The sequence below is a fragment of the Myotis brandtii genome, unplaced genomic scaffold (genome assembly GCF_000412655.1).
Source record: "Myotis brandtii unplaced genomic scaffold, ASM41265v1 scaffold187, whole genome shotgun sequence".
In the NCBI taxonomy this organism is placed as follows: domain Eukaryota; kingdom Metazoa; phylum Chordata; class Mammalia; order Chiroptera; family Vespertilionidae; genus Myotis; species Myotis brandtii.
Genome location: NW_005356944.1, coordinates 850,051 through 875,287, shown reverse-complemented (window position 1 = coordinate 875,287; position 25,237 = coordinate 850,051). Strand labels below are relative to the sequence as shown.

Here is a 25,237-nt window from a genome sequence, read left to right as displayed (position 1 = left end):
CCAGCAGGGGACAGGGGGGCTGGGGGAAGAAATGAAGACCTGAGCACCCCTGCTGCCCCCAGAACTTCTCCAGCCCCTTGTTGCCCAGCCCAGCAGGGATGCTGGAGCCGCTGGTCCTGGATGGGAAGGAGCTACCGCAGGTGTGTGTGGGGGCCGAGGGCCCTGAGGGGCCTGGCTGCCGTGTCCTGTTCCATGTGCTGCCCTTGGAGGCCGGCCTGACACCTGATGTGCTCATACCACCCGGTAAGCGGGAGGGCTGGGCGGGTGTGTGTGTGTGTGTGTGTGCGCGCGCGCGCGTCCACGGAAACCTGAGGGCCCTGAGCACCCAGCCTCCCTGCAGCTGGGCTCCCTAAAAGATGTCCTTACCAGTGGTTCTCAATCTTCTGGCCCTTTAAATACAGTTCCTCATGTTGTGACCCAACCATAACATTATTTTCGTTGCTACTTCATAACTGTAATGTTGGGCTGGGCGGGTGTGTGTGTGTGTGTGTGTGCACGTCCACGGAAACCTGAGGGCCCTGAGCGCCCAGCCTCCCTGCAGCTGGGCTCCCTAGAAGATGTCCTTACCAGTGGTTCTCAACCTTCTGGCCCTTTAAATACAGTTCCTCATGTTGTGACCCAACCATAAAATTATTTTTGTTGCTACTTCATAACTGTAATGTTGCTACTGTTATGAATCGTAATGTAAGTATCTGATATGCAGGATGGTCTTAGGCGACCCCTGTGAAAGGGTCTTTCGACCGCCAAAGGGGTCGCGACCCACAGGTTGAGAACCGCTGCCTTAGACCAAAGGGCTTGGCAGCTAAGAAAAAACTGACCAACGCTGCAGGCGCTGCAGGCACAGACCAACCGGGCAAGTTGGCTCAGAGGCTCCATTCTGAGCAAGGAAGCAGGACACGTGTGGGGGCAGCTCCTGGGAGCAGAGTGGGTGGCAGTGGGCAGAGGAGGAGGAAAGTGCCCTGAACGGAGGCCCTGCTGTGTCCCAGGCTCCGAGCCAGGGGTCTTACGCACAGGATTTCATTCTCGATCCCCACAACGGCCCTGCAAGGTTGGCATCTTCATGCCTGTGTTACGGATGAGGAGACCGAGGCTCAGAGATTCAAGGTCACACAGCAACTGGGTCCCAGAGCCTGGTTCTCCTGACTCCGGAGCCCCACCCTCCCCGCTCCCCGGGCTCCCCGCTGCCTCTCTGAGCCTCCGTTCCCCAGCTGTGCAGGGAGGTTAGGCATCCTGACCTCCCGGGTTGTACGAATGAAATGCACTTGGGGCCAAGGGCTGGCTGAGACTGTCCCCCATGTCCTCCTGTCAGGGCCACGGCAGGGTTGGTGGCTCATGTCTCCCTTCTCTGCCTATAGAGGGGCTCCCAGGCTCGGCCCAGCAGGTGGTCCAGGTGGACAGGGACACAGTTCTCGTCTGCTTTGACCGTGAGTGCCCTGGGGTTAGGGCTTCGGACAGGGGAGGCGGGGTGGTGAGGGAGGCCAACTGGGTCACCTCCCCAGAAGGGAACCACCCCATCCCCGCCCACCAGCCCTCTCCCTGTGCAGGCTGCGTGCGGATTGTCAACCTGCTGGGCGAGCCTACGGCCACACTGGCTCCCGTGCTGACCTTCGACTTCCCCATTGAGACTGTGGGTGAGTGAGCCAGACAGAGGTGGGGGCTGGAGTACCCCCGGCCTTCCAGCTGGCAGCAGGGCAAGGAGTCAGGTCCCCTAGCCCCTCTTAAGGGTCGTCCTGGTCACCTGCGGTCCTCGAGGACCCCTCTGCCCGGGGAAGCCCCCATCTTCAGGGCAGGCCCAGGGCTGATGGCAGCCCGGCCCCTCCCAGTGTGTCTGCAGGACAGCGTGCTGGCCTTCTGGAGCCACGGAATGCAAGGCCGCAGCCTGGACACCAACGAGGTGAGTGGGACTCAGGAGCCGAACCTGGCTGCCCTTGACCCAGTTGTGTCCACCTCTTAGGAGGGGACTCGCCAGAGTGGCCTCAGTGTCCCTTTTCTTCCCAGGTGACCCAGGAGATCACAGATGAGACGAGGGTCTTCCGAGTGCTTGGGGCCCACAGGTAGGACATGGCGCTTGGCCTCCCATTCAGAGGCCCGAGGCCAGGTGGCCGTGCCCACGTGTCTTCTGCCCGGCTCACCTCCGCTTCTCTCGCCTCCAGAGACATCATCCTGGAGAGCATTCCCACCGACAACCCGGGGGCTCACAGCAACCTCTACATCCTCACCGGCCATCAGAGCAGCTACTGAGCAGTGCAGGCCTAGCCAGTGGCACCCCCTCCCATGCCTTAGCTGCAGTCCATTTAGACAGAGGGACCCCTCCGAGGTCAGCGGAGCCCAGGCCCCCAGCTCTGCTGGGCTGAAGGGCAGAAGTAATCCTGAGAAGTTTGGGGGCTGCGGAGGGGAGGAGCGCCCCTCCCTCATCCCTGCAATAACTGGACCAGAGGAAGCTGCTGTCACCTCCCCGCCCCCCTCGCCTTCCCCCCAGCAGCCCAGGTTCTAGTGCCCGTGGCAGAAGCCCTGGGTTGGGTGGAGGCAGGCCCTGGACGATCCATTCCATGTTGTTCCACATTTCCTTTCCATTCTTCCTGCCGAGAGCCTGCCCCTGCCCCTGCCCCGTCCTGGGAACATAATATTTAAAAGAGAGAACTATATTGGTATTAAAGCTGGTTTGACTTTATTCCACTGGTCCTTGTGGGTCAGGGGGACCTAAGCCATGGCCTCACTTCCCTCCTCCTCCTCCCTCCCTCCAGCACGTCTTTCTGTGGCACCAGGTGCTGGGGGTGCACCAGGTGCTGGGCTGCACCATGGAAGGGCAGGCCGCCCGTGTTGTGGTGGCTCCCTCATGGGGGTGCAGGCATCAGTGACGGGGCGGCCATGGTTCCCACCGGGCCTCTCGGGCACTGTCTTTCTGGGCGCCCTTGCTCAGGATGAGCCCTCAGCTCTGCAGTGTGACCAAGGAGTCATGTAGATGGGAGGCGCCTGGACAAAGGGACTCTCATCGGGGCAGCCCTGCCTCATGTAGGCTCTCACCAGGCAGCCAGGGGCCGGGAGGGGCCGGCCGAGGGCTGCTCCACCCAGCCCCGGGGAGGCCTATGGAGCCAGCCTGCCATGACCTGCATTTCCTGCCCAGGCCTGGGGCTGCCTCCCTGCCTCCCACCTGTTGCCTGGGTATCGTGTGCTTGGTCAGGCCAGACCGACGGAATGTGGGCACCATCATCAAGCCAGACTTTGGTAAGATTAGCCAGTGTCCATTTACAAGTATTCCCAGAGCCACCCAGCCCCGGGGAGGCCTATGGAGCCAGCCTGCCATGACCTGCATTTCCTGCCCAGGCCTGGGGCTGCCTCCCTGCCTCCCACCTGTTGCCTGGGTATCGTGTGCTTGGTCAGGCCAGACCGACGGAATGTGGGCACCATCATCAAGCCAGACTTTGGTAAGATTAGCCAGTGTCCATTAACAAGTATTCCCTGGCCTTCTCGGTGCCAGGCCCTGGGCTCACAGAGGGGCCACCACCAACTGGGGACCAGCCCCCGTCAGGGGGGCTGTCCTTGCTGGAGCCTGCATCTCGAGGCCACACCCACCACCCATGGCTGACCTCGTGCTTTGCATTGTCCTTCTCCCCCATTTCCCTCTTAAGGGCTCCCTGCCCTGGGAGCCTCCTGTTGCCCCAGGCACTGACCAGAGCCTTTGGGCCAGTGAAGCCAAGAGGAAGGTGGCAGCTGGCCTTGCAGGAGGGTGGTGCAAGGCAGAACCAGGGCTGCAGCGGGTGGGAGGCCCTGGGTCTGGGAGAAGAGCTGGAGTTTGGCCCCACCATGTCCCTTCTGATATTCAAGGCGAGTGTTTAAAGAAGAACTTCTCTACACCTGGTGGGCTGTTGGAGGTATTTGATGAGTGAGTGGTGGGTAGATGGCAGCTTATGTGAAGAGCCCGTAGCAGCCCAGTCCCTACAGCCCTTGGCAGGGGCCCCAGGCAATCCCATGGCTGTCACACTGTCCCCCTGTCCACGCTCCAGCAGAGCCCCAGCTGCTCCGACTCCTAGTGACTGGGTTTCTCAGCTGAAATGGGGAGACAGCCCTGTGCACTGGGCGCCCTCGCCCGTGTGCTCTGATCGCTAAAGGGGCGGGTTCGGAAGGTGAGGCTGCCCCGCGTGGAGAGCATCTCAGGCCGAATGGTGGGCTGAGAGGGCTGCGCTTCCTGACTTTCCATTTCCTAGATTTCCTGGTGGAGGTGGAGGGTTAGCTGAGGAGCCAGTAGTGGAGGTGAGAGCCCCCGTCAGCAGAGGCTCCTGACCTCCAGCACCCAGGGAGGACGGATCTGCCCACAGAGCACCAGCGGCAGACAGTACCCCCTCATGGCAGGTCTCCCCAATCCTGGGCTGCCACCCTGGTCTGAAAAGGGGAGGTGGTTGGGGACTCTCGGAGTCTAATGTGCCAAAGAGGGGGTCTGGTAAAGCTAGCACCCTGATAAAATATCTGCTGATGGCAAAGGCTGGCCACGAGCCAAAGAAAGATCAAGAAGCCAGGAAATATGTGCTGAAAGACTAAAACTATAGCCAGCTCGGCTTCCTTCTCCCCCGTAACACTGCCACTGCTCGCACCCCGCCCTCTGACATCTGCCTGGTGCACTGGGCTGTGTGGCTCGGTTGGGTGGGTGTTCTCTCACGCACTACAGGTTCCATTCCCAGTCAGGGCATTTCTCTCTCCCTCTACTTTCTTTCTAAAAATCAATAAAAACTTAAATAAATAGAAATAAAATCTGTCCTGGAGAGCTTTCCATGATCCGTGCCTCCCCCCCTCTTTTTTTTAATAGACAGTGGTATTCCATTATATGGGTTTCCCATAACGTGTTAATTTACTGTAATTAGATCCCCACTGATGGGAATTTGTTTCTACTATTTTGGAATTAAAAACGATGCTGCAATAAATATGCCAAATGCCAGTGGCATCGTCAAGTGTCCATGAGGACAAATTCCTGGAGTGGCACAGCAGGGTGCCCTCCCTGGGCAGGAGCCTCTGGGATGGGTCGGATCCACCTCTCAGCCATTCCGCGGGTGAGTGCAGAGGTGGGGGCAGCCCAGGTGTCCAGGAAGCTGGCCCACACACCAGTCTGGTGAGGGTCAAGAGGAGAGGTGACAGCCAGAAAGGGGCCACGTTCACTGTGCCACGCCCAGCACCTGGTCACTGCCTGGCGCATGCTTTCCGCGGGAAGGAATGAGCGTGTTGTGAAGAGGAAGTTCTGGAGTCAGGCCCCTGGACAGGGTGAGCTTGCTGAGCCGTATTTTCCTGGGTGTATCATATCGAAGTCTGCCTGCAGGGCTGTCAGGAGTATTGAAAATACCCTAGTACACAAAATGCAACAACACAGATGCATCTCAGAGATGTATTAAAACAACGAATTGCATACAACTACATACAGTATTACAATAAAACTACACATGTGTTATACACATGTTGGTGATACACGTGTGTTAAAACTCCACTAGGTATTGTTTGGTGATACACATGTGTTAAAACTCCACTAGGAGGTCAGAAGAAGAAAAGGCACAAAATGCAAAATGCTGATCCCTGTGAGGGGAGCGAGGGTGGGTAAGGACCCCAGGAGTTTGCAGAAGGTATTGGTGATATCTTGGCGCTCAGGCTGGGTGGTAGCTTCACGGTGCTCCATTTATAACTCAGTTCCTAGCTCACCTAAGGCGCACACATCCTTTTGTGTGTATCAAATCCTATGTAATAAAAGATTAGGCTGAAATGTTTTAAAGTAATCACACAAAAATTAAAGCCCTATAATGGTTTAAAAAATGAAAACAAAAGCCAAGATAATCCTTCCCTAGATAAGGACCTCAAGTGGAGATGATGACATTGTGGGCAGAACTTTCCCAGTAATTGCTTCCTCCTATTGTTCCCTTTAAAAAAAACAGCTTGATGGAGAACAATCATCGGCATACAATACACTGCATATATTAAAATGTACTGTTTGATGACTTCAACACATACATACCACACCCGTGAAACCATTACCACAACCAAGATCAACATCTCCGTCACCCCCGAAAGCTTCCTCGGCCTCCTTGTAGTCACACCCTCCTGCTCTTCACCTCCCCATCCCCGACTAACCACTGGTCTGCTTGCTGTCAATAGAGATGAATTTGAATTTTTCGGAATTTATATAAATAGAATCATGCACTATGCACCATGTTCCTCTCTGACTTCTTTCACTAAGCACAATTATTTTTTTTTAATTATTAGTTAAGGTATTACAAATGTGTCCTCATCCCCTCCATTAAACCCCCATCCCCCCCCAGCACAATTATTTTTAGTTTCATCCATGTTGTTGCATGTATTAATTAATAGCCATTCCTTTTTATTGCTAAGTAGTATTCCACTGTATGGGGATATACCAGTTTGTTTAGCTAGTCACCTGGTGAACATTTGGGCGGTTTCCAGTTTAGGACTGTTACAAATGAAGCGGCTATCAACATTCATGGACCTGAATGTGTGTGGCTACATACATTCACTTTGGTAAATGCTATGGACAGAACAGGGGCACTGCAATAAATCTAACGGAAAGTAACCTCACAGGGTGATCTGATCATAAATTCTAATTGGGCAGGTCATGGTGGGCAGTCACCCCCAGGTCTATGAGAGATTGACCTTTGCCATAATCCAGCCCTGTCCATTGTTCTTGTGCATTTAGGTTCACACACCCTGGAAATGCTAGAGGTAATCCGCAGACCCCTCAGAGGTGTGACCACCCCCAAGGGAGCACCTTTTTTGTCCAGTATGTTGTCAATTTGGCTCAAATAGAACTCAAACTCTCATACTGGTTTGGACATGCTTACATCGACAATATTTTGGAATGGAAGGACTGGATTATATGGTAGGTGCGTTTAACTTTTTAAAAAATATGTTTTAATTAATTTCAGAGAGGAACCGAGAGGGAGAGAGAGAGAGAAACATCAATGATCATTGATCGATTGCCTCCTACATGACCCCTCCTGGGAATAGAGCCTGAAACCCAGGCATGTGCCCTTGACCGGAATCGAACTGTGACCTCCCATTCATAGGTTGACGTTCAATCACTGAGCAACATGTGAGCAACAGGGCATGTCTTACATTTTTAGAGCATGAAGCACATTTTGAAAACATTGGGTCATTAAAAACGTATTGGATAACTTTCAGGTTCCTGTTTCCCTCTCCAGCATTATCACTGATAACGTGTGCTGGGTATCCTTCCATAGCTTTCTCTATAATCATATAACCATATGCAAACATACACACATATATATGAGGTTTGTTTTACAAAGAGGAAATCATGTAATGTAGTCTATTTACCTGCTTCTTTTCTCATTTAAAAACAAAACAGCCCTAGCCAGTTTGGCTCAGTGGATAGAGTGTTGACCTGCAGACTGTAGGGTACTGGGTTCGATTCCAGTCAAGGGCACGTACCTTGATTGTAGGCTCCACCCTTGACCGGGCCCTGATCCAGGCTCATGCAGGAGGCAACCAATTGATGTGTTTCTTTCACATCCACATTTCTGACTTTCCCTCTCTCTTCCACTCTCTAAAAAAATCAATGGGAAAATATCCTCGCTTGAGGATTAAAAAAATAAAAATTTAAAAACAATCCTTATGTCAAAGTGACACTATTTATTTATATATTTATTTATTTAAGATGTTTGTTTTTTTAAAATATATTTTATTGATTTTTTACAGAGAGGAAGGGAGAGGAATAGAGAGAAACATCGATGAGAGAGAAACATTGACCAGCTGCCTCCTGCACACCCCCTACTGGGGATGTGCCCACAACCAAGGTACATGCCCTTGACCGGAATCGAACCTAGGACCCTTGAGTCCGCAGGCTGACGCTCTATCCACTGAGCCAAACCGGTTAGGGCTAAGATATGTTTTTATTGATTTCAGAGAGGGAGAGGGAGAAATAGAAACATCAATGATGAGAATCATTGATCGGCTGCCTCCTGCACACACACACCCTACTAGGGATTGCGCCTAAAACTCAGGCATGTACCCTTGATGGGAATCGAACCTGGGACCCTTCGGTCTACAGGCCGACATTCTATCCACTGAGTCAAACTGGCTGGGCAAAAAATAATATTAAACAAAAAAAACCCCACCACAGCCTGGCTGGGTAGGTCAGTTGGTTGGAATCTCATCCCATACACCAAAAGGTTGCGGATTTGATACCTGGTCAGGGCACATACCTAGAATGTGGGTTGGGTCCCGGGTCAGGCCATGTACGGGATAAAACCAACTGATGCTTCTCATATCAATGTTTCTCTCTCTCTCTCAAATCAATAAAAACATATCTTCAGGTAAGGATTTTTTAAAAAATGAATTCTGCTTTAAAACCAAAAACAAACAAACAAAACCCCAGCACATTAGTCCTTCTGGGTCAGGTGGTATGGGGTTAACAGCTTTTCAAGGCTGCCTAATTCCAGGTTATGGATATTTCAATTTGTTGAACCATTCACACATATATCTTTTTGTTTGTTTGTTTTTTTAATCCTCACCCGAGGATACTTTTCCACTGATGTTTAGAGAGAGTGGAAGAGAGAGGGAAAGACAGAGAGAAATATCAATGTGAGAGAAACACAACGATTAGTTGCCTCTTGCACGAGCCCTGACCAGGGCCGAGGCTGGGGAGGAGCCTACAGCCAAGGTACATACATGTCCTTGACCTGAATCAAACCCGGGACCCTTCGGTCCATATTTCGATGCTCTATCCACTGAGCCAAACCAGCTAGGGCCACAATATACCTTTTTAATATGTTTTTATTGATTTCAGACAGGAAGGGAGATGGAGAGACAGAAACATCAATGATGAGAGAATCATTGATCAGCTGCCTCCTGCACGTCCCCCACTGGGGATGGAGCCCACAACCCAGGTATGTGCCCTGATGGGGAATCAAACGGTGACCTTCTGGTTCACAGGTTGACACTCGACCTCTGAGCCACACTGGTTTGACAACCACTCACATATTTTAAAAAAATAATAAAAAATATATATATTGATTTCAGAGAGAGGAAGGGAGAGGGAGAGAAAGATAGAAACATCAATTTGATGAGAATCATTGATTGGCTGCCTCCTGCATGCCCCTACTGGGCATCAAGCCCACAACCAGGCATGTGCCCTATAAATGCAGAAGACAACACATTACCTTATATAATCACATGCGCTGCTTTGGGGGCAGATTCCCCAGAGAGGGATTGCTGCATTGAAATGGTTTATTATTTTCCTTGAAAGAGATATACTTTTTAAAAAATAATCCTCACCAGAAGATATTTTTTCAGGGAGGGAGTGAGGGGGAGAGAGAGAGAGAGAGAGAGAGAGAGAGAGAGAGAAACATCAGTGTGAGAGACACAACAATTCCACATGAGTCCTGACCTATGGTGAACCTGCAATCCAAGTTTGTGCCCTTGTCTGGGAATTGAACTTGCCACCCTTCAGTGCCCTGGCTGATGCTCTATCCACTGAGACACAATAGCCAGGAAGGGGTACAATTTTAATAGACAACAGAATGCTTTCCAAAAAAGACCTTCATATTAGTGTCAGCACATTTGTCTTCTCTTTTAATGATCATATACAGAGATCCTTCATTATCACCTTAATTTGCATTTCCCTACTAAGAGTGTTGGTCCCTTTAACATTTTTTGCTATTTGGACTTGCTTTTCTGAAACTTGCCTATTCGGCCTTAACCGATTTGGCTCAGTGGATAGAGCATCGGCCTGTGGACTGAGAGGTCCCAGGTTCGATTCCGGTCAAGGGCATGTACCTTGGTTGCGGGCACATCCCCAGTGGGAGGTGTGCAAGAGGCAGCTGGTCGATGTTTCTCTCTCATCGATGTTTCTAACTCTCTATCCCTCTCCCTTCCTCTCTGTAAAAAAATCAATAAAATGTTTAAAAAAAAGATGTACTATAAACTCTAAGCTGTAGTTAAAAAAAAAAAACTTGCCTATTTGTAGTCTTTTCAAAAATTAGTTATTCTGTGGTCAGGTATCTCAGTTGGTTAGAATGTCATCTGGATAGACCAAGGTTGCTGGTTCCATCCCCAGTCAGGGCACATACGAGAAGCAACCAATGGTTCAGTGGTTCCAAGAGATCAAATTTGGATTCTGGGGGCATGCAGGAGGCAGCGGATGGATGAGTCTCATCATTGATGTTTCTCTCCCTCTCCCTTCCTCTGAAATAAAAAAAAGAAACCAATGAAAGCATAAATAAGTGGAACAACAAGTTGATGTTTCTCAAATCAATAAAAATTAGAAAAAAAATTAGTTTTTAAGACTTCTTTGCATATTAAAGATATTAACTCTTTATCAGGTATGGCAACTGTTTTTGTAGCTTATTATTGTCTGTTGACTTTTATCATAGTTTCAATGTATCTGGTAATCAAGTACATCTTTTCTTCATAGTTTGAGTTCCCTGTCTTCATAAACTCTCTACCCCTGCATTACCCTGACAGCCTAAGTCAGCGGTTCTCAACCTGTGGGTCGCGACCCTTTGGGGATCGATTGACCCTTCCACAGGTGTCGCCTAAGACCATCAGAAAACACATATATAATTACATATTGTTTTTGTGATTAATCACTATGCTTTAATTATGTTCAATTTGTAACAATGAAAATATATCCTGCATATCGGATATTTACATTACGATTCATAACAGTAGCAAAATTACAGTTATGAAGTAGCAACATAAATAATTTGCCCTAACTGGTTTGGCTCAGTGGATAGAGCGTCGGCCTGCGGACTGAAAGGTCCCAGGTTCGATTCCGGTCAAGGGCATGTACCTTGGTTGTGGGCACATCCCCAGTAGGAGGTGTGCAGGAGGCAGCTGATCGATGTTTCTCTCTCATCGATGTTTCTCACTCTCTATCTCTCTCCCTTCCTCTCTGTAAGAAATCAATAAAATATATTTAAAAAAAATAATTTTATGGTTGGGGGGCACCACAACATGAGGAACTGTATTAAAGGATCGCGGCATTAGGAAGGTTGAGAACCACTGGAAGTGGTTTCATTGTTTCTATTCAGGACTGTGTAACATTAGCTAAATCTTTTCCCTACTGAACTGAAATACGACCTTTGTGGTATTTTTACCCATAAACGGGGAATCTACTTCAGGGCTGTTTCACTGACGTCATTCCTACATCACATAGTTTTATTATTGTCTTTTACACTGTGTATTATCTGGAAAGGCAAGTTCCTCCTCAACCTTGTTTACAAGTTTCCCCACTATTTTCCCAAATGATTTTAAGATGATTTAGTGAACCACACGTTGGGAGTCTAATGGAACTGCATATTTGTAAACTCATTTTAGAATTGACAAATTTACATTCTTTTCCGCCTAAGGTTATATGTTCCATCAGCTCAGGTTTTTAACCCTTCAATTAGCGTCTACTTTATAGCGACTTTTTTTTTCCAAAGAAAACAGGATGTCCTTTTCTACCTGTGGTGTCAACGGACCCCGTTTACGGACACGCACCGGACCCGCCCCCTACCCCGGTTCCGGGTTACGAGGGAATCGAGGACTGACGTCACTTGGCGCTCAAGCTCCAGACCCGGGAACGAAGGTGAAGCGAGGGGCGGAGGCGACTTTGCCCAGTCTACGCATGCGCACTCCTCCCCCGCCGTAAAGCTCATTGGCCGCGGCTTTTCCGCCGCGACCTCTCGCTTACTCCCAAATAGAAAACGCGACAGCCAATCTCCGGGTACTACGACGCAACCGAGTTTAAGCCTATCAAGTTCAGCCAATGAGAGCGCGCTTGCAGCCGACGTCATAGTTTGCCCCACCCTCAGCCCTCCTTCCTGGACGCCGAGCTCAGTTCGCGCAGTAACAAATGAAGTGCGCGCTGCGACACCTCCCAGCTCTCCAGCCTCGGCCGCCATTTCCTCGCCAGGCCTAACGGTCCGGCCAATCCCAGCGCACAGCGAGAAGGACGGAAGCTCCGCCAATCGGAGGCCGCCGATCCGACCCTTTGCCTCAGCCCGGCCCAATCCAGGCTTCGGCCCGTCGCCCCCAGGCCGCCCCTGCCCCCCGTAGCGGGCTCTCTCCTCCCTCTTTGTGCGTCTCCCGCCCGCCGCCAGCCGGGCTCCAAACATTCTGCGGCAACACAGTCGAGTCCCCTCCCCCCGGAAGGTTCGCTAAGGAGAAGCCACCGAAGAGGAGCCGCTGGTGTGGGTCCCGGGGGCGCCATGGCTACCGGAGCGAATGCCACACCGCTGGACTTCCCAAGGAAGAAGCGGAAGAGGAGCCGCTGGAATCAAGACACAATGGAACAGAAAACGGTGATTCCAGGAATGCCTACAGTGATCCCCCCTGGACTGACTCGGGAACAAGAGAGAGCTTATATAGTGCAACTGCAGATAGAAGACCTGACTCGTAAACTGCGCACGGGAGACCTGGGCATCCCCCCTAAGCCTGAGGACAGGTCCCCTTCCCCGGAGCCCATCTACAATAGTGAGGGGAAGCGGCTTAACACCCGTGAGTTCCGCACTCGAAAGACGCTGGAAGAGGAGCGGCATAACCTCATCACAGAGATGGTTGCTCTCAACCCTGACTTCAAGCCACCTGCAGATTACAAACCTCCTGCAACACGTGTGAGCGATAAAGTAATGATTCCACAAGATGAGTATCCAGAAATCAACTTTATAGGGCTGCTAATTGGGCCCAGAGGGAACACATTGAAGAACATAGAGAAGGAGTGTAATGCGAAGATAATGATCCGGGGGAAAGGGTCTGTGAAAGAAGGGTGTTTCTTGTACCTTGAGTGCGCACGCGCGCTGGGGAAAAGGCGTGGGGGGGCGGCTGAGCGGGAGGTTTGCTGTGCGCAGGCGCAGTGCGCTGCCAGGCTGTAGGGCCCGAATGAGAGCTGGGGGCGGGGGTCCGCAGTTGCTCTCTAGCCCCAGGTGGAGGGGAGAGGTGTGGAGGGGGTCTAGTGGGTGGATTGGGTCCTGGGAGTGCATGTCCCGAGGGTGTGAAAGAGTGAAGTCATGACGTGGAACCCCTTCCTGGTTGTAGAGGAGTCAGAGGGAGAAAAGTACCAAGAAGAGCTTTTTCGACTGTAAGGCAGGGTCTTCACTACGGAGAACGAAAGAGTGGGGAGTCTTCAGGACGTTGCTGGCTCATCTCCTGTGGCTCTTTGGGGGTTGGGGGGGGAATTCTGTTTTCTAGTTGGGGCTTCACCCGGGGCCTGGGCCCCCTGGGAAGTAGGATGACTTGTATGTACCAAATGTGTAGGGGATTTATGCTTATATATCAGGGAAGAAGGGTTTTGCTATTATAGTTTGTTCTTTTTTAAACTTACTTTTTTTGAGAGAGAGAGAAACATTGATCGGTTTGCCTCCCCTATGACCTGGGCTGGGGATTGAACCTCTGCATGGGTGACTTCCAACCACTGAGCCACTCTGGCCAGGGATTTTTTTGAACTTAAGGTGTCAGACACTGTACAAATGGCCAGGAAAATTGTTGATGTCAACCAAACTTTTGAAGAAAAAAGTTGTCTTGGGGGGGTGGAGAAAAGAAGGAAAAGGGAGACATGTAAAATTTTAGACAATAAATAAAAGAAAAAAAGAAAGAAAACATTAAAAAAAAAAGGTAGTCTTGAAGAAACTTGCTATAGATTTATGGAGATCTGGCCTAGTTAGAAAGGTTGGGAAGGTGGTGATGGGAGGAGCCAGCAGGTTGCAAACTTGTTTGGTTATTCAAGGATGATGTAGTATATTATATATTAATATATATCTTCTCAGCACTTTATTTCCCTAACTGAAACTTTACCCATTAAGATTTGTTACCTTGTTGCCCTGGTCGGTGTAGCTCGGTTGGGCGTTGTCCAATGCACAAGTTTGCCAGCTCCATTTCCCATCAGGGCACATGCCGGGATTTTCGGGCTTGATCCCTGGTGGGGGGCTTGCAGGAGGCAGCTGATCCATGTTTCACTCACAGTGCTGTTTCTCTCCCTCTCTAAAAATCAAACTATTCTTTTAAAAAAGGATTTGTTACCTGTTCACATCACAGTTTCTCTGAAATGTTAACTTTTTGGACTCAGGTCCACCTGTCTCTGATTTCTCAGGTTTGGCTTCCAATCTTTGCTATTTATGTTTTAGGTCAAGTTCTCAGTTTCATAGTCTGCTGAGCTACGTGTAATGTCCTAAGTATCCTGAACTGCTTCTTGGTAGTCATTCTGGTGGTTGTGTTTGCATCTTACGAACTTTATTTCCTTTAGACTTCCCAAGTAAGAAGCGGAAGAGGAGCCGCTGGAATCAAGACACAATGGAACAGAAAACGGTGATTCCAGGAATGCCTACAGTTATCCCCCCTGGACTCACTCGGGAACAAGAGAGAGCTTATATAGGTAAATACACGTTCTGCACCCAAATGCATTTTCAGATTGTTAATATTCTGAGCGACACTTTATTCGTTTAGTTTTGAGACTTTAAATTTTTCTATTTTGAGATAATGTATGGCCAGGTGTACTTTCATGACTTTGAAATAATTCTTCAGTTTTTGCTGTGTGGGTCCTGTATTTGCAGCTCCTTGTTATGGTCTGTTGGTAACAGCAGTGTTCTCCATGAGTACCAGGAAAGTAGAGGGGCCCACTTAGGAGTTAAGAGTAGCCCCCAGTTTAGGACCCCACACCTTCAGCTGCTGTTATTGCCAGTTGGTGAGGTGAGTGTCTTATGCCTCTGTGGACACGGCCCCAGTGGAGAACACTGCAGGTATTGTAAACCAAGTACCTTTTTCACAGCATGGCCTTTCACCATAATTTTACATTTCTCCCTTCCCTTAAAAAATGGTCTTTTACTTTTTATAGGTACTTTCTGAAAGGAAAAATACTCAGTTTAATCAAAAAGTTGTTCTGAAAGTGTTTACAGTTCACCCCCTTTTTATCATTTTGTTGAGTTTAACCTTTCCTTCAGCAATTTTTTTCCTGGTTTGGTCTTTGGAGAGCTGTCTTAAAATGAGGGCTCTTGTATTTACCACTAAAGAACTCTGCTGGGAAAGGGATACTACTTGGATATGGAATCTTAACCTATTGGGAACTTTTAAGAATTAATGACTATCCACATTGGAAATGAAATTAACCTCAAAATTACCTTTTTTAAAATACAAGGTTTTTAATGCAATTTGACCTTTATTTTTGTACCTCTGCTGCTGTCTCAAAATTCACTTGATAAACATTTCCTACTAACCAAATAAACACCCCCTTTGGAGTAAATTAGGGCAATGGTTTCCTACACCTATGAGGCTATGGCCTTCACAAATAAAAAGCTTCAAGGCTGGCTTGTTATTCTTGAGGATCATAGTGTCTTACATTTTTTAGACTGCTGAGAATTTTGAGGTGTTGGAATTGTCTAATATTCACAATATTTTCTTTCCCCCACTGTTCCTATCTACTCCGGCCCAGTCTCTTAAGTCTCTCTCATGTTAGACAGATCTGAATCTTCACAGCCTTGTGAAAATGTCCTTTGTGGAGCAGTATCCCAAGAATAACAAGCTGACTTAGAAAATGGGAAAACAAACTCATTCTTTACATCTCCAGTTCTCTTCCTGTGGAAGGAGTTAATGCACTGAGCCCTAAGGGCTATTTATAGCTAATTTATAGCTAGAATCAAAGTAGCTAGAATCAAAGCCTGGGCTAATGTAGAGTTCCACTCCAAGGAATATAGCAACCTTGATTTAAGTGCCAGCTATTTCCTCACATTAGACCCCACTATCCCTGCAGACCAGTTAAGAGAATTGTCACACACACACACCCATAGGAAGGTGGCTTTCACTTTTAGTTGTTCTTAGAACTTAACTGCCAAGTCAGAACTTTTCTGGCATAAAAGAGCTTAGGTGGGGGAGAAGGGGGAAAAAGCTTAGGAGCCATTGTCTTGTCTCACAGTACACACTGCCTTATACAGAATGCCCCCATGTTTTTTTAATATTGTAGATTTTACTTTCTTCAGAGTTTTAATGGGTGTGTGATACAGCCCCTGTGGGATGTATTTATTTATTTATTTGTTTGTTTGGTAATCCTCATCCGAGGATATTTTCCCATTGATTATTTTTTGAGAGAGTGGAAGGGAGGAGGAGAGACATTGATGTGAGAGAGACATGGATTGGTTTGCCTCCCACACGTGTTTTGGTGGGCTGGGGATTGAGCCTGCAACCAAGGTATGTGCCCTTGATCAGAATCGAACCTGGGACCCCTCAGTCTGCAGGCAGATGCTTGACCCACTGAGCCAAACCGGCTAGGGCTCTGGGGTGTATTTAAATTTAGAAGGGTATCTTGGGGTAGACGTACATTAATCCTGTCCTGGAGCTATTTCAACTTTAACCCAGCCAATAAGGCTTGCTCTTAAGCTGTTCAAAACTCTCAGATGCTACAGAGGTAAGAAATAAGTGGTGATTCAGCATGCTGAAGAAAGTGATTTGGCTCTTCGGGTCCTGTTATTTTGAGTAAAATCAGCTGGGTAGCATTTCCCTGGAGTCTGAATTTTGTGAAAAACCCTCATTTCTCTTTTTCATGTACAGTCTCATTTGTCAAGGTCAGAGGGTCACACATTCTCCTTGACCCACACCTTCAATCCTCTATACCCCTACTTTTACTCCCACATAAGGAGCAAGTCTAAAAATAGACTTACCATAACTGGTTTGTTAAGGTATATGGATTGTCATCTAAAATTTGAATAAAAGCAGAAAGTATTGGGAGATTCCTACTAGTACGGATTTGGTGTACAGAAAGTATGTATGAACTGTGAAGTGTTGAATTGGTTATTAACTGTCTTCTTTAAGGAATTTTTAACCTTGTATCAATGAAAATAATATTTGCTCAACTGGTATTTTTCCTTGTCCCATGTTAATTGGGTCTCATTTGGGGCTATGCTTAATACTATGAGGAAAAATTAGCTCTCAAGAGTCTTGCCCTCAAAGTAATTTGGTGGGAACAGGGTATCGGTGATAACATACATGGTTTGGTTCTGGGTGCCAATTGTTAAAACCTTGGTAGGGGGAGAGGTGAAACACCTGATAAATGCTTTGATATTAGCCATAGTGAACAGTCTATACTGCTAACCCCTCTTCAAACAAACTGTTTGCTTCCTTAAGTGATAACCATTTTGAAGTGAAAAATACCTATAGATGTAAATGGACTCCTGCCGATAGATGGTTGGGAGTTTTTGCCTCAATGTGTTCACTGATCAGTCGTCCCTTTCAAAGTCTCCGAGTTCTTCATGCTTGTTGTTGAGATTTGAGATGTTTTTTGGTAACATTGTCTTTTTTCCATCCTTTTTTTTCTTTCCTAACCTGGTTTCTTCCAGTGCAACTGCAGATAGAAGACCTGACTCGTAAACTGCGCACAGGAGACCTGGGCATCCCCCCTAACCCTGAGGACAGGTTGGGAAACAGTTTTAACCAGCTGACAGTAACACTTTTACCTTTTTCTCAATAACGTTTTACTGGTGGCAACATGTTGTGTCAGTGCAATAAAATCCTAGTAAGACGACTGGTACTCTGATCATTCTGGGGAGTAGGGTTTAATTAGCAATATATGTGGTCATCAGCTAGAAATTGGAATGAAACTTAATTACTAGCAGAATAAAAAGTTACAGGAAAATGGATAACTGGTTTCTAATTTGTAAGCATGTATATTTTAACCTGACTTGCCCACCCATAAGGACAGTGAGTGGGCCATTACCAGCCTTTTCAATACCTGCTTTGGCTGAAAGCCCAGGGTGTAGAGGTTTTTCTCACAGGTGCACGATGCAGGAATTAAGAATATTTTTAAGCATCACTGAATTTGAGCAGGCCAGAAACTCAGTCTGCTCAGCTCATTGCTATATTGTTCCTGCTCATGGTTTTGAGATGGTTTTAAAATAGACGAGATTTCTAACCAATTTCCTTCACTGCCAGTTAATTTTCAGCCTTGGCCATTGCCTGGGGCATTAGGAGGGGTCAGAATATTCCCACCTGTTTTGGGAAGGCTAGCTACCATCCCTACATTACCACCACCCCTCCTCCCCCTTTTTAAGGGGAGTGTGGTCCTCCAACAGCTGTGGTCATGCTATCTCAGTTTAAAATTTCACCTGTGAAAAAAAAGGCCAAGGGAAGTGAATTTTAAAATATATATTTTTTTTATTCCAGAGAGGAAGGGAAAGGAAGAGAGAGAAACATAATGAGAGAGAATTGTTGATCAGCTGCCTTCTGCACGCCCCACACTGGGGAGCAAGCCTGCAACCCAGGATGTGCCCTGACCTGGAATTGAACCATGACCTCCTGGTTCATCGGTCAATGCTCAGCCACTAAACCATGCCAGGTGGAAGTGAATTTTTTAAGCAGTAATTTTATTGGCTGATTGTGGTCTTTGAACAGTTAAAACCTGGTCCATTTACTTAGAAGGGCAATATGCCTTCCTCTCAATGAAATTTCTCTTAGTGCGTGTAGCATAGTTGAAAGCATTTTGCTTTAAAATGTAGTGTTTTTGGTTTTTGTTACCCAATTAGTAACTTGTTAAATCAGGAAGATGTATTGGTTTTAGAAGCCACTCTTATACATCTTTCTGCTGCCCCTTGCTAGGAAACAAGTTTAATGACTTTAATTTGTTTATATTATTTTTTTACCTGTAGATTTTGGTTGGAGGGGGTTGTGTTTCATATTTCTTGGCTTTTTTTTTTTTTTTAGATTTGCATTATAGGTTGCAGACCACAATTGTTAAGTGCCATTTTTGGCTTTTCCCTCCCTTTAATAATATACCTACAGGTTACCAGGCAATTCCTCAAAGGGTTGAATTTTTAACAAACCTTTGCTTCCTGGAGAACTGGGATTAGAATTTAGTTGATCTATACGATGCTTACTCAAAGTGAAGAAGTTGGGCCAATCTAACCTTTAGAATATCAGCCTTTGTATTTCACATTCATAATTTGGGAGGAGATTAAACTGTTGTGAGGCCTTTAAATGACCAATTTGTACTGATAAAACTCATTTTGGTGATTAGCTAGAAATGCTTAATTCTAGACAGTTACCAGGGGGGAATTAGAAATGTCAAGCATGCTAGAAATAAAACCAGAGCAGACTCACTCTCGCTTGTATTCAGTTTGAAAGAATCCCTAATACCTGATTGGTTTTTCTTTTGAGCCCAGGTTGGAGGGAAATGCATGAGTTTCTTAACTTAATAAGATTATTTCTTAAGAAGGTGTATTTTCAATATTAAGCCACTTTATGCCATTTTGATGTTGCTTAAGTTGCACAGTTAAAAATGTTTTTAAATTGGTTGTAGATTTAAATGTATAAGGTGATAGTCTAATAAACTGGGGTATGCTCGCTTTTGTTCACTATTACTGGATTGTGCTAACAGTTTATACAAATGCTAGAAACGGAGGTGTCATTTAGCCGTCATTAGCCATGAACAAACCTGACCTTTTATTCCATCGTGTGTGTAACAGATGACATGGTTCCCTTTAGGCTGAAGACAGTGGGAGCAGCCGAGTTCAGTCCTTGCTCTCCAACTAGGCAAGGTTCTCTCAACTAAACCAAGGGTGTAGGAGTCTTGACTACTTTCAGGATGTTTTTTAAATAACCTGATCCACATGGTCTCTTCCCTTCTTGCAGCTGCTACTAAATTTTCAATCAGAATATCAAGCTATGGTCCTTTTTGTAATCTTAACTTAGAATTCTAGGAGTGTAACTTCTCTTTTTTTATTACCGCAAAATCCAGCTGTGGTAAACTGACCATTTTATCATTACTATTTTTTACTTGTAGCAACAGCATTTTACTCCTTGAAAAGCAGAGAGAGAGAAAATCTGCTTTCTGGACTTGTAAACTCTGGTGGAGAATCACAGGTTTCCCCCTGCGGTTTGCAGGTTCAGACCTTAGACAAGTACTTGACCAAGTCTCATTTGCAGCCTCTCTTAGAAGCTGCGTTAGCACTTTAACGTTTTTCTTTACCCAGACTCCCCAACATCGAACAGCCAGAAAACAGGTTGACTCCTGGGCCTTGGACACAGCCAGTCAGGCCATTGAAGGAAAAGCAGAGACGAAGCCTTGCACCATCTCTCCATTGTGGGGGCCAAGTAGCTGCACTAGCCTTGAGTCCTAGTTGCATTGGGTTGAAGAGTTCATATTCACTATGTGGAGGGGACATACACTTCCTGACAGGGCGTGAACTCTGCGAGAGTTCACGTTTTACGTAAACTTGGGGTTTTTGTGGTTCATAAAGTTGTAATATTGTAAAATTTTTTGCAAATGATGGAAAATCCATATTTGGCAAGAAGACTCCAGATAGTACTGTCCTTGTTTGCAGTCGAGAGGTTTTTCCAAAGGACAGACTAAACCCTCATCATTTTTAGAAAAAAGCAAAACCATTTTTTTTTGCCTTTCTCACACACACCCCTGTCCCCCTAATGTTAAGCTTCCATCTCCCCATTCCACACGATCTTGAATAGCACACGTTATGGTCAGTTCCTCCGAAGAGTGTTGTGTTAGGATCTGAGGCAGAGGGGCTGGGAAAGACTTATTATAGCCCATGTGGGGATGACAGAATAGTTAAGGTAGAGCAGTAACGGTGGTCTGTTTCCCACAGGTCCCCTTCCCCTGAGCCCATCTACAATAGCGAGGGGAAGCGGCTTAACACCCGTGAGTTCCGCACGCGAAAGAAGCTGGAAGAGGAGCGGCATAACCTCATCACAGAAATGGTTGCTCTCAACCCTGACTTCAAGCCACCTGCAGATTACAAGTAAGCAGGGGGGCTGGGTTGTCTGGGATAAGGACACATGAAGAATGTGTGTGACATGGTAGAACATTAAAAAAAAAAATAGACTTAGTGATTTCAGGAAGAAAGAGAGAGAGAAACATCAATGATGAGAGAATCGTTGATGGGCTGCCTCCTGCACACCCCACACTGGGAATCAAGCCCGTAACCTGGGCATGTGCCCTGCCTGGGAATTGAACCCTGACCTCCTAGTTCCTAGGCCAACACTCAATCACTGAGCCACGCCAGCCAGGTGACATGGTGAAACATTTGGTACTAACTTCTCACCTCTTACCTCAAATCACCAGAGTCAATGAGTCTTTTCTTCCTTAGACCTCCAGCAACACGTGTGAGCGATAAAGTAATGATTCCACAAGATGAGTATCCAGAAATCAACTTTGTGGGGCTGCTAATTGGGCCCAGGTAAGTAACTTCTAGCCTATGGGATAGAGAATTCCTAAGAACCTGTGAGGTGTGTTTATCTTGTGCCAAATTGGGTGCCATTGGTGGCACCTTCCTGTTTTGGGTAGGACCTTCACTTTGGCTGAGTTCATGCCTTCCTGTGAGAAAATCTCTTTAACATCCTCATTTTACTTCAGGGAAGTCAAATCTTAAGGATTGCTGTGGCTGATCTTAACTTAGAGATCATTGATTTCTTGGTGGGGAAATCCAATTCGCTGCACTCATGATTTCCTACCAGTGCCTGATCAGCCCACCTCTGTCCCCTTGGCATGTGAATTTGCATATAACAACTCAACCTTTTCTGCATCTGATAGAGGGAACACATTGAAGAACATAGAGAAGGAGTGTAATGCGAAGATAATGATCCGGGGGAAAGGGTCTGTGAAAGAAGGGAAAGTTGGGCGCAAAGATGGCCAGATGTTGCCAGGAGAAGACGAGCCACTTCATGCCCTGGTTACCGCCAACACCATGGAGAATGTGAAGAAAGCAGTAGAGCAGGTGAGGGAACCAGAAAGGAAACCTCTTGCCAGAAATCTAGGTGGTTGTCTTAGCACTGAACATAACTGTCCATTGTGTCTATTAGATAAGAAACATCTTGAAGCAAGTGATTGAGACCCCTGAGGACCAGAATGACCTTCGGAAGATGCAACTTCGGGAGTTGGCTCGCTTGAATGGGACCCTTAGGGAAGATGATAACAGGTATGTGATCAGTTTAGAGGGGAGTGCACCAGAGACCTGAAGCATCTATTGAAGTAGGAGGGGGTTGGCTATAGCCCTTAAGTTGACTTTTTTTTTCTCTCAACAGGATCTTAAGACCCTGGCAGAGCTCAGAGACCCGTAGCATTACCAATACTACAGTGTGTACCAAGTGTGGAGGGGCTGGCCACATTGCTTCTGATTGCAAATTCCAAAGGTGAGGGAGGGCTGCAGTCGTGGCTTGCTGGTGTCCTGTGGTGTACAGGAAGCTCTTCAGCACATTGGCTGGTTGCTATTAACTAGTGGATCCAAGAGAAGCTTTCCTTTCTGTGCATGTAATGGTGTGGTTTAAAGTCCAGGATGATTAGAAACAGCCTGTGCAGAACACTCCTATTTTGTTGTTCATCCTGAGCCCAGGAAAACTGTAAACTTCCATTCTGGGTATGGGGAGTTGGTCTCCCCCCCCCCCTTTTTTTTTTAAATCCTCATCCAAGGATGTTTTCATTGACTTTAGAGAAAGGGGAAAGGAGAGAGAGAGAGAAACATCGATGTGAGAAAAACAATGATCAGTTGCCTCTAATATGCACCCCAACCAGGGATCGAACCCAAAACCTGGGTGTGTGCCCTGACCGGGAATTGAACCTGTGACCTCCAACCAATCGAACTACACCAGCCAGGGCAGGGTATAAGTGCTTTTACTGTAGCTCAATGTTAAATGCCGTTTTTGCTGCCGAAGATTGGTTTAAGAACACCAAATAATGGAAGGATTTTGACCAGTTTTGCAAGCCAGCATTTGATAGCAACATTTTTTCACTTGGAGTGGCTTTGTTAAGGAAGTCCTGGTAGCTGTGTTCCAGTCTTGCATAGATTTCCTTCCCTCAGACTGGAAATGCAGAATTCTTTGTTTAAATGTTTTTATTGACTACAGAGAGAGGAAGGGAGAGAGGGAAAGATAGAAGCATCCATGAAAGAGAAGCAACAACATTGATTGGCTGCCTCCTCACAACCTGGATATCTGCCCTGATTGGGAATCGAACTTGTGATCCTTGGGTGCATGGGATGATGCTCTAACCAACGGAGCCACACTGGCCAGGGCTGGGAATGCAGAACTTGATGAAAGTTGCTACTTAGAAGAACCTGCACTTTCCTGTCTGCATGGCTGGTTATGGTCTGGTGCTCACCGTCTCCCTGATCTCTGCTGTGGCAGAGCGATGTGTAACCCCAGATACCCAGTTGGGCACACAATTGAAGAGCCGATGAGGCTGTTTTAAAGAATGTGTTAGGAAGGATGATTCAGTTCCTCAGCTTTCTTGTGTAAATTCCTCAGGGTAAAAGTTTCCTCCTTAATGATTTCTCCTCTCTTTGTGACCCACACCCCACCTTCAGGCCTGGTGACCCGCAGTCAGCTCAGGATAAAGCTCGGATGGATAAAGAATATTTGTCCCTCATGGCTGAACTGGGTGAAGCTCCTGTGCCAGCATCTGTGGGCTCCACCTCTGGGCCTGCCAGCACACCTCTGGCCAGTGCGCCTAGGCCTGCTGCTCCCGCCAACAACCCACCTCCACCGGTGAGCTTCAGGCGCTGGTTCTCATGGCCTGGTCCCCATCTTCCTCAGAGGAGGGGGTTATGGCCCGGGATTTTGGGCAGAGCAGATTGTGGACATGGCTGGCAACATTGTTCTTTCGGGATGTCAGATGTTTGGGGATCTCACTCTGGGAAGATTCTGTCCTTGTGTTCTGGTCCTCTGGCATAGCCGAGAGAACAATGTTGCCACCAGGGGGAGCAGGCAGGGACGTTGGCAGGAAATGCTCTCACGTAGTCTCTCATGTCTACCACCCAGAGCCGCCCACCCTGGATGAATTCTGGCCCTTCAGAGAGTCGGCCCTACCACGGCATGCATGGAGGTGGTCCTGGTGGGCCTGGAGGCGGCCCCCACAGCTTCCCACACCCATTACCCAGCCTCACAGGTGGGCATGGTGGTCATCCCATGCAGCACAACCCTAATGGACCCCCACCTCCTTGGATGCAGCCACCACCACCACCGATGAACCAGGGCCCCCACCCACCTGGGCACCATGGCCCTCCTCCAATGGGTAAGTAAGTGTCAGACCAGAAACCTTGGGGCTTTGGGATAAGCAGGAGTTAGAGCTAGTTGCTGTGAACTAGCAGCAGTTCTTAAAGTGGCCGAGTGTTGCACTGGGTCTCTTGTCAAGGCTTGGGCTCCAGGAGGAGCAAGACTCCATCTGATTCAGGAAAGGGTTTCTGTGTGGGGTCAGCACAGGCCTCTCATAGAACTGCTCTTGTAAGGGCAGTGACTGCAGGATGTGTGACTGTAAAAGCTATTGGTGGGGGGCGACTTCCCTGGCCAGTTCAAATGTCCTGCTAAGTCCCTGCTCTTTCCTTCCATCAAGATCAGTACCTGGGAAGTACGCCTGTGGGCTCTGGGGTCTATCGCCTGCATCAAGGAAAAGGTAATGGAGCCTGACATCTCGCTTTGGGGCATCACCTAGGCCTGGGAATGAAGGGGGGCCTGTCCCAAATCTCTCCTCCCAGAGGCCTGACCCTTTCCTTCACCTAGGTATGATGCCGCCACCGCCTATGGGCATGATGCCGCCACCGCCGCCGCCACCCAGTGGGCAACCTCCTCCCCCGCCTACTGGTCCTCTTCCTCCATGGCAACAGCAGCAGCAGCAGCCTCCACCACCCCCTCCGCCCAGCAGCAGTATGGCTTCCAGTACCCCCTTGCCATGGCAGCAAAGTGAGTGGCATATTTTGGGCTTGTGGGGGTGGGTGGGATGGGGGGTGGGGCTAAGAGGAATGAGAGAACCTCACAGCTCACACAGGCAGGCCAGCACCTTAGGGTGAGACCCTGATCTCTGCTGGGGGTGAACACAGAAAGGGCCTTGTGGCCCCTGGGAGGTGTCGGGGAGGAGATCTGATGTTTGGCGTGGTTGTGTCTGGGGTCATCTGTGGGGGCCTGGAGGGGACCTGCCATAGTAGGGTGTCAGAAGACCAGGCTCTCGCTGGCTGGCTCAGTTCTGTGCACATGGCCAGGGGTGGGTGGTGCATGCGAGTTTTGGAGAGGGATGTGATTGGGACCTGAGAGACTGGGGATGGTACCTGGCAGTGGGAGAGTAGCTGTGGCCTTGAGATTGAATGTGCCGTTCGGTGGTGGCGGCGGATGGGCGGAGGGATGTCAGAGCCGGTTCTTGTGTCTGGTACCTTCCTGTCAGCCCTTCCAGGGGACATTGGTGACAAAGGGCTTACTTCGTTAAGCCCAGAGACCTTGAGGCTGACCCTAGGGTAGTCCTGCCCACCCCTTCACTCCCCACACCAGGACAGCC

The 25,237-nt window shown here is 48.1% G+C and overlaps 2 protein-coding genes across 10 annotated transcripts in view; both read left to right on the top strand.

Annotated features, from left to right (window-relative positions):
- The window catches only part of MAP4K2 (mitogen-activated protein kinase kinase kinase kinase 2), an 11,417-nt gene extending 8,746 nt beyond the window's left edge, over positions 1–2,671 (top strand). Inside the window, exons 26-31 of the mRNA XM_014538018.1 lie at positions 60–243; positions 1,356–1,424; positions 1,545–1,631; positions 1,824–1,894; positions 1,999–2,054; positions 2,154–2,671. Of these exons, the coding sequence (XP_014393504.1) occupies positions 60–243; positions 1,356–1,424; positions 1,545–1,631; positions 1,824–1,894; positions 1,999–2,054; positions 2,154–2,241 (555 nt within the window). The 3' untranslated portion in view covers positions 2,242–2,671. The remainder of the gene's footprint in view (positions 1–59; positions 244–1,355; positions 1,425–1,544; positions 1,632–1,823; positions 1,895–1,998; positions 2,055–2,153) is intronic.
- A 9,127-nt stretch (positions 2,672–11,798) lies between these two features.
- Positions 11,799–25,237, top strand: part of SF1 (splicing factor 1) — a 15,160-nt gene continuing 1,721 nt past the window's right edge. For 2 of the 9 annotated variants that reach the window (XM_005864203.2, XM_014538027.1), the window contains exons 1-8: positions 11,799–12,688; positions 21,521–21,695; positions 21,781–21,896; positions 22,003–22,110; positions 23,280–23,460; positions 23,713–23,986; positions 24,305–24,364; positions 24,472–24,651. In XM_005864203.2, coding sequence (XP_005864265.1) covers positions 12,201–12,688; positions 21,521–21,695; positions 21,781–21,896; positions 22,003–22,110; positions 23,280–23,460; positions 23,713–23,986; positions 24,305–24,364; positions 24,472–24,651 — 1,582 coding nt within the window. In that variant the 5' untranslated portion in view covers positions 11,799–12,200. Of the gene's footprint in view, positions 12,699–14,232; positions 14,360–17,309; positions 17,414–20,567; positions 20,721–21,068; positions 21,159–21,511; positions 21,696–21,780; positions 21,897–22,002; positions 22,111–23,279; positions 23,461–23,712; positions 23,991–24,304; positions 24,365–24,471; positions 24,652–25,237 lie in introns of those variants that run through there. The other 7 variants (XM_014538023.1, XM_014538022.1, XM_014538025.1 and 4 more) reach the window with 7 other exon arrangements.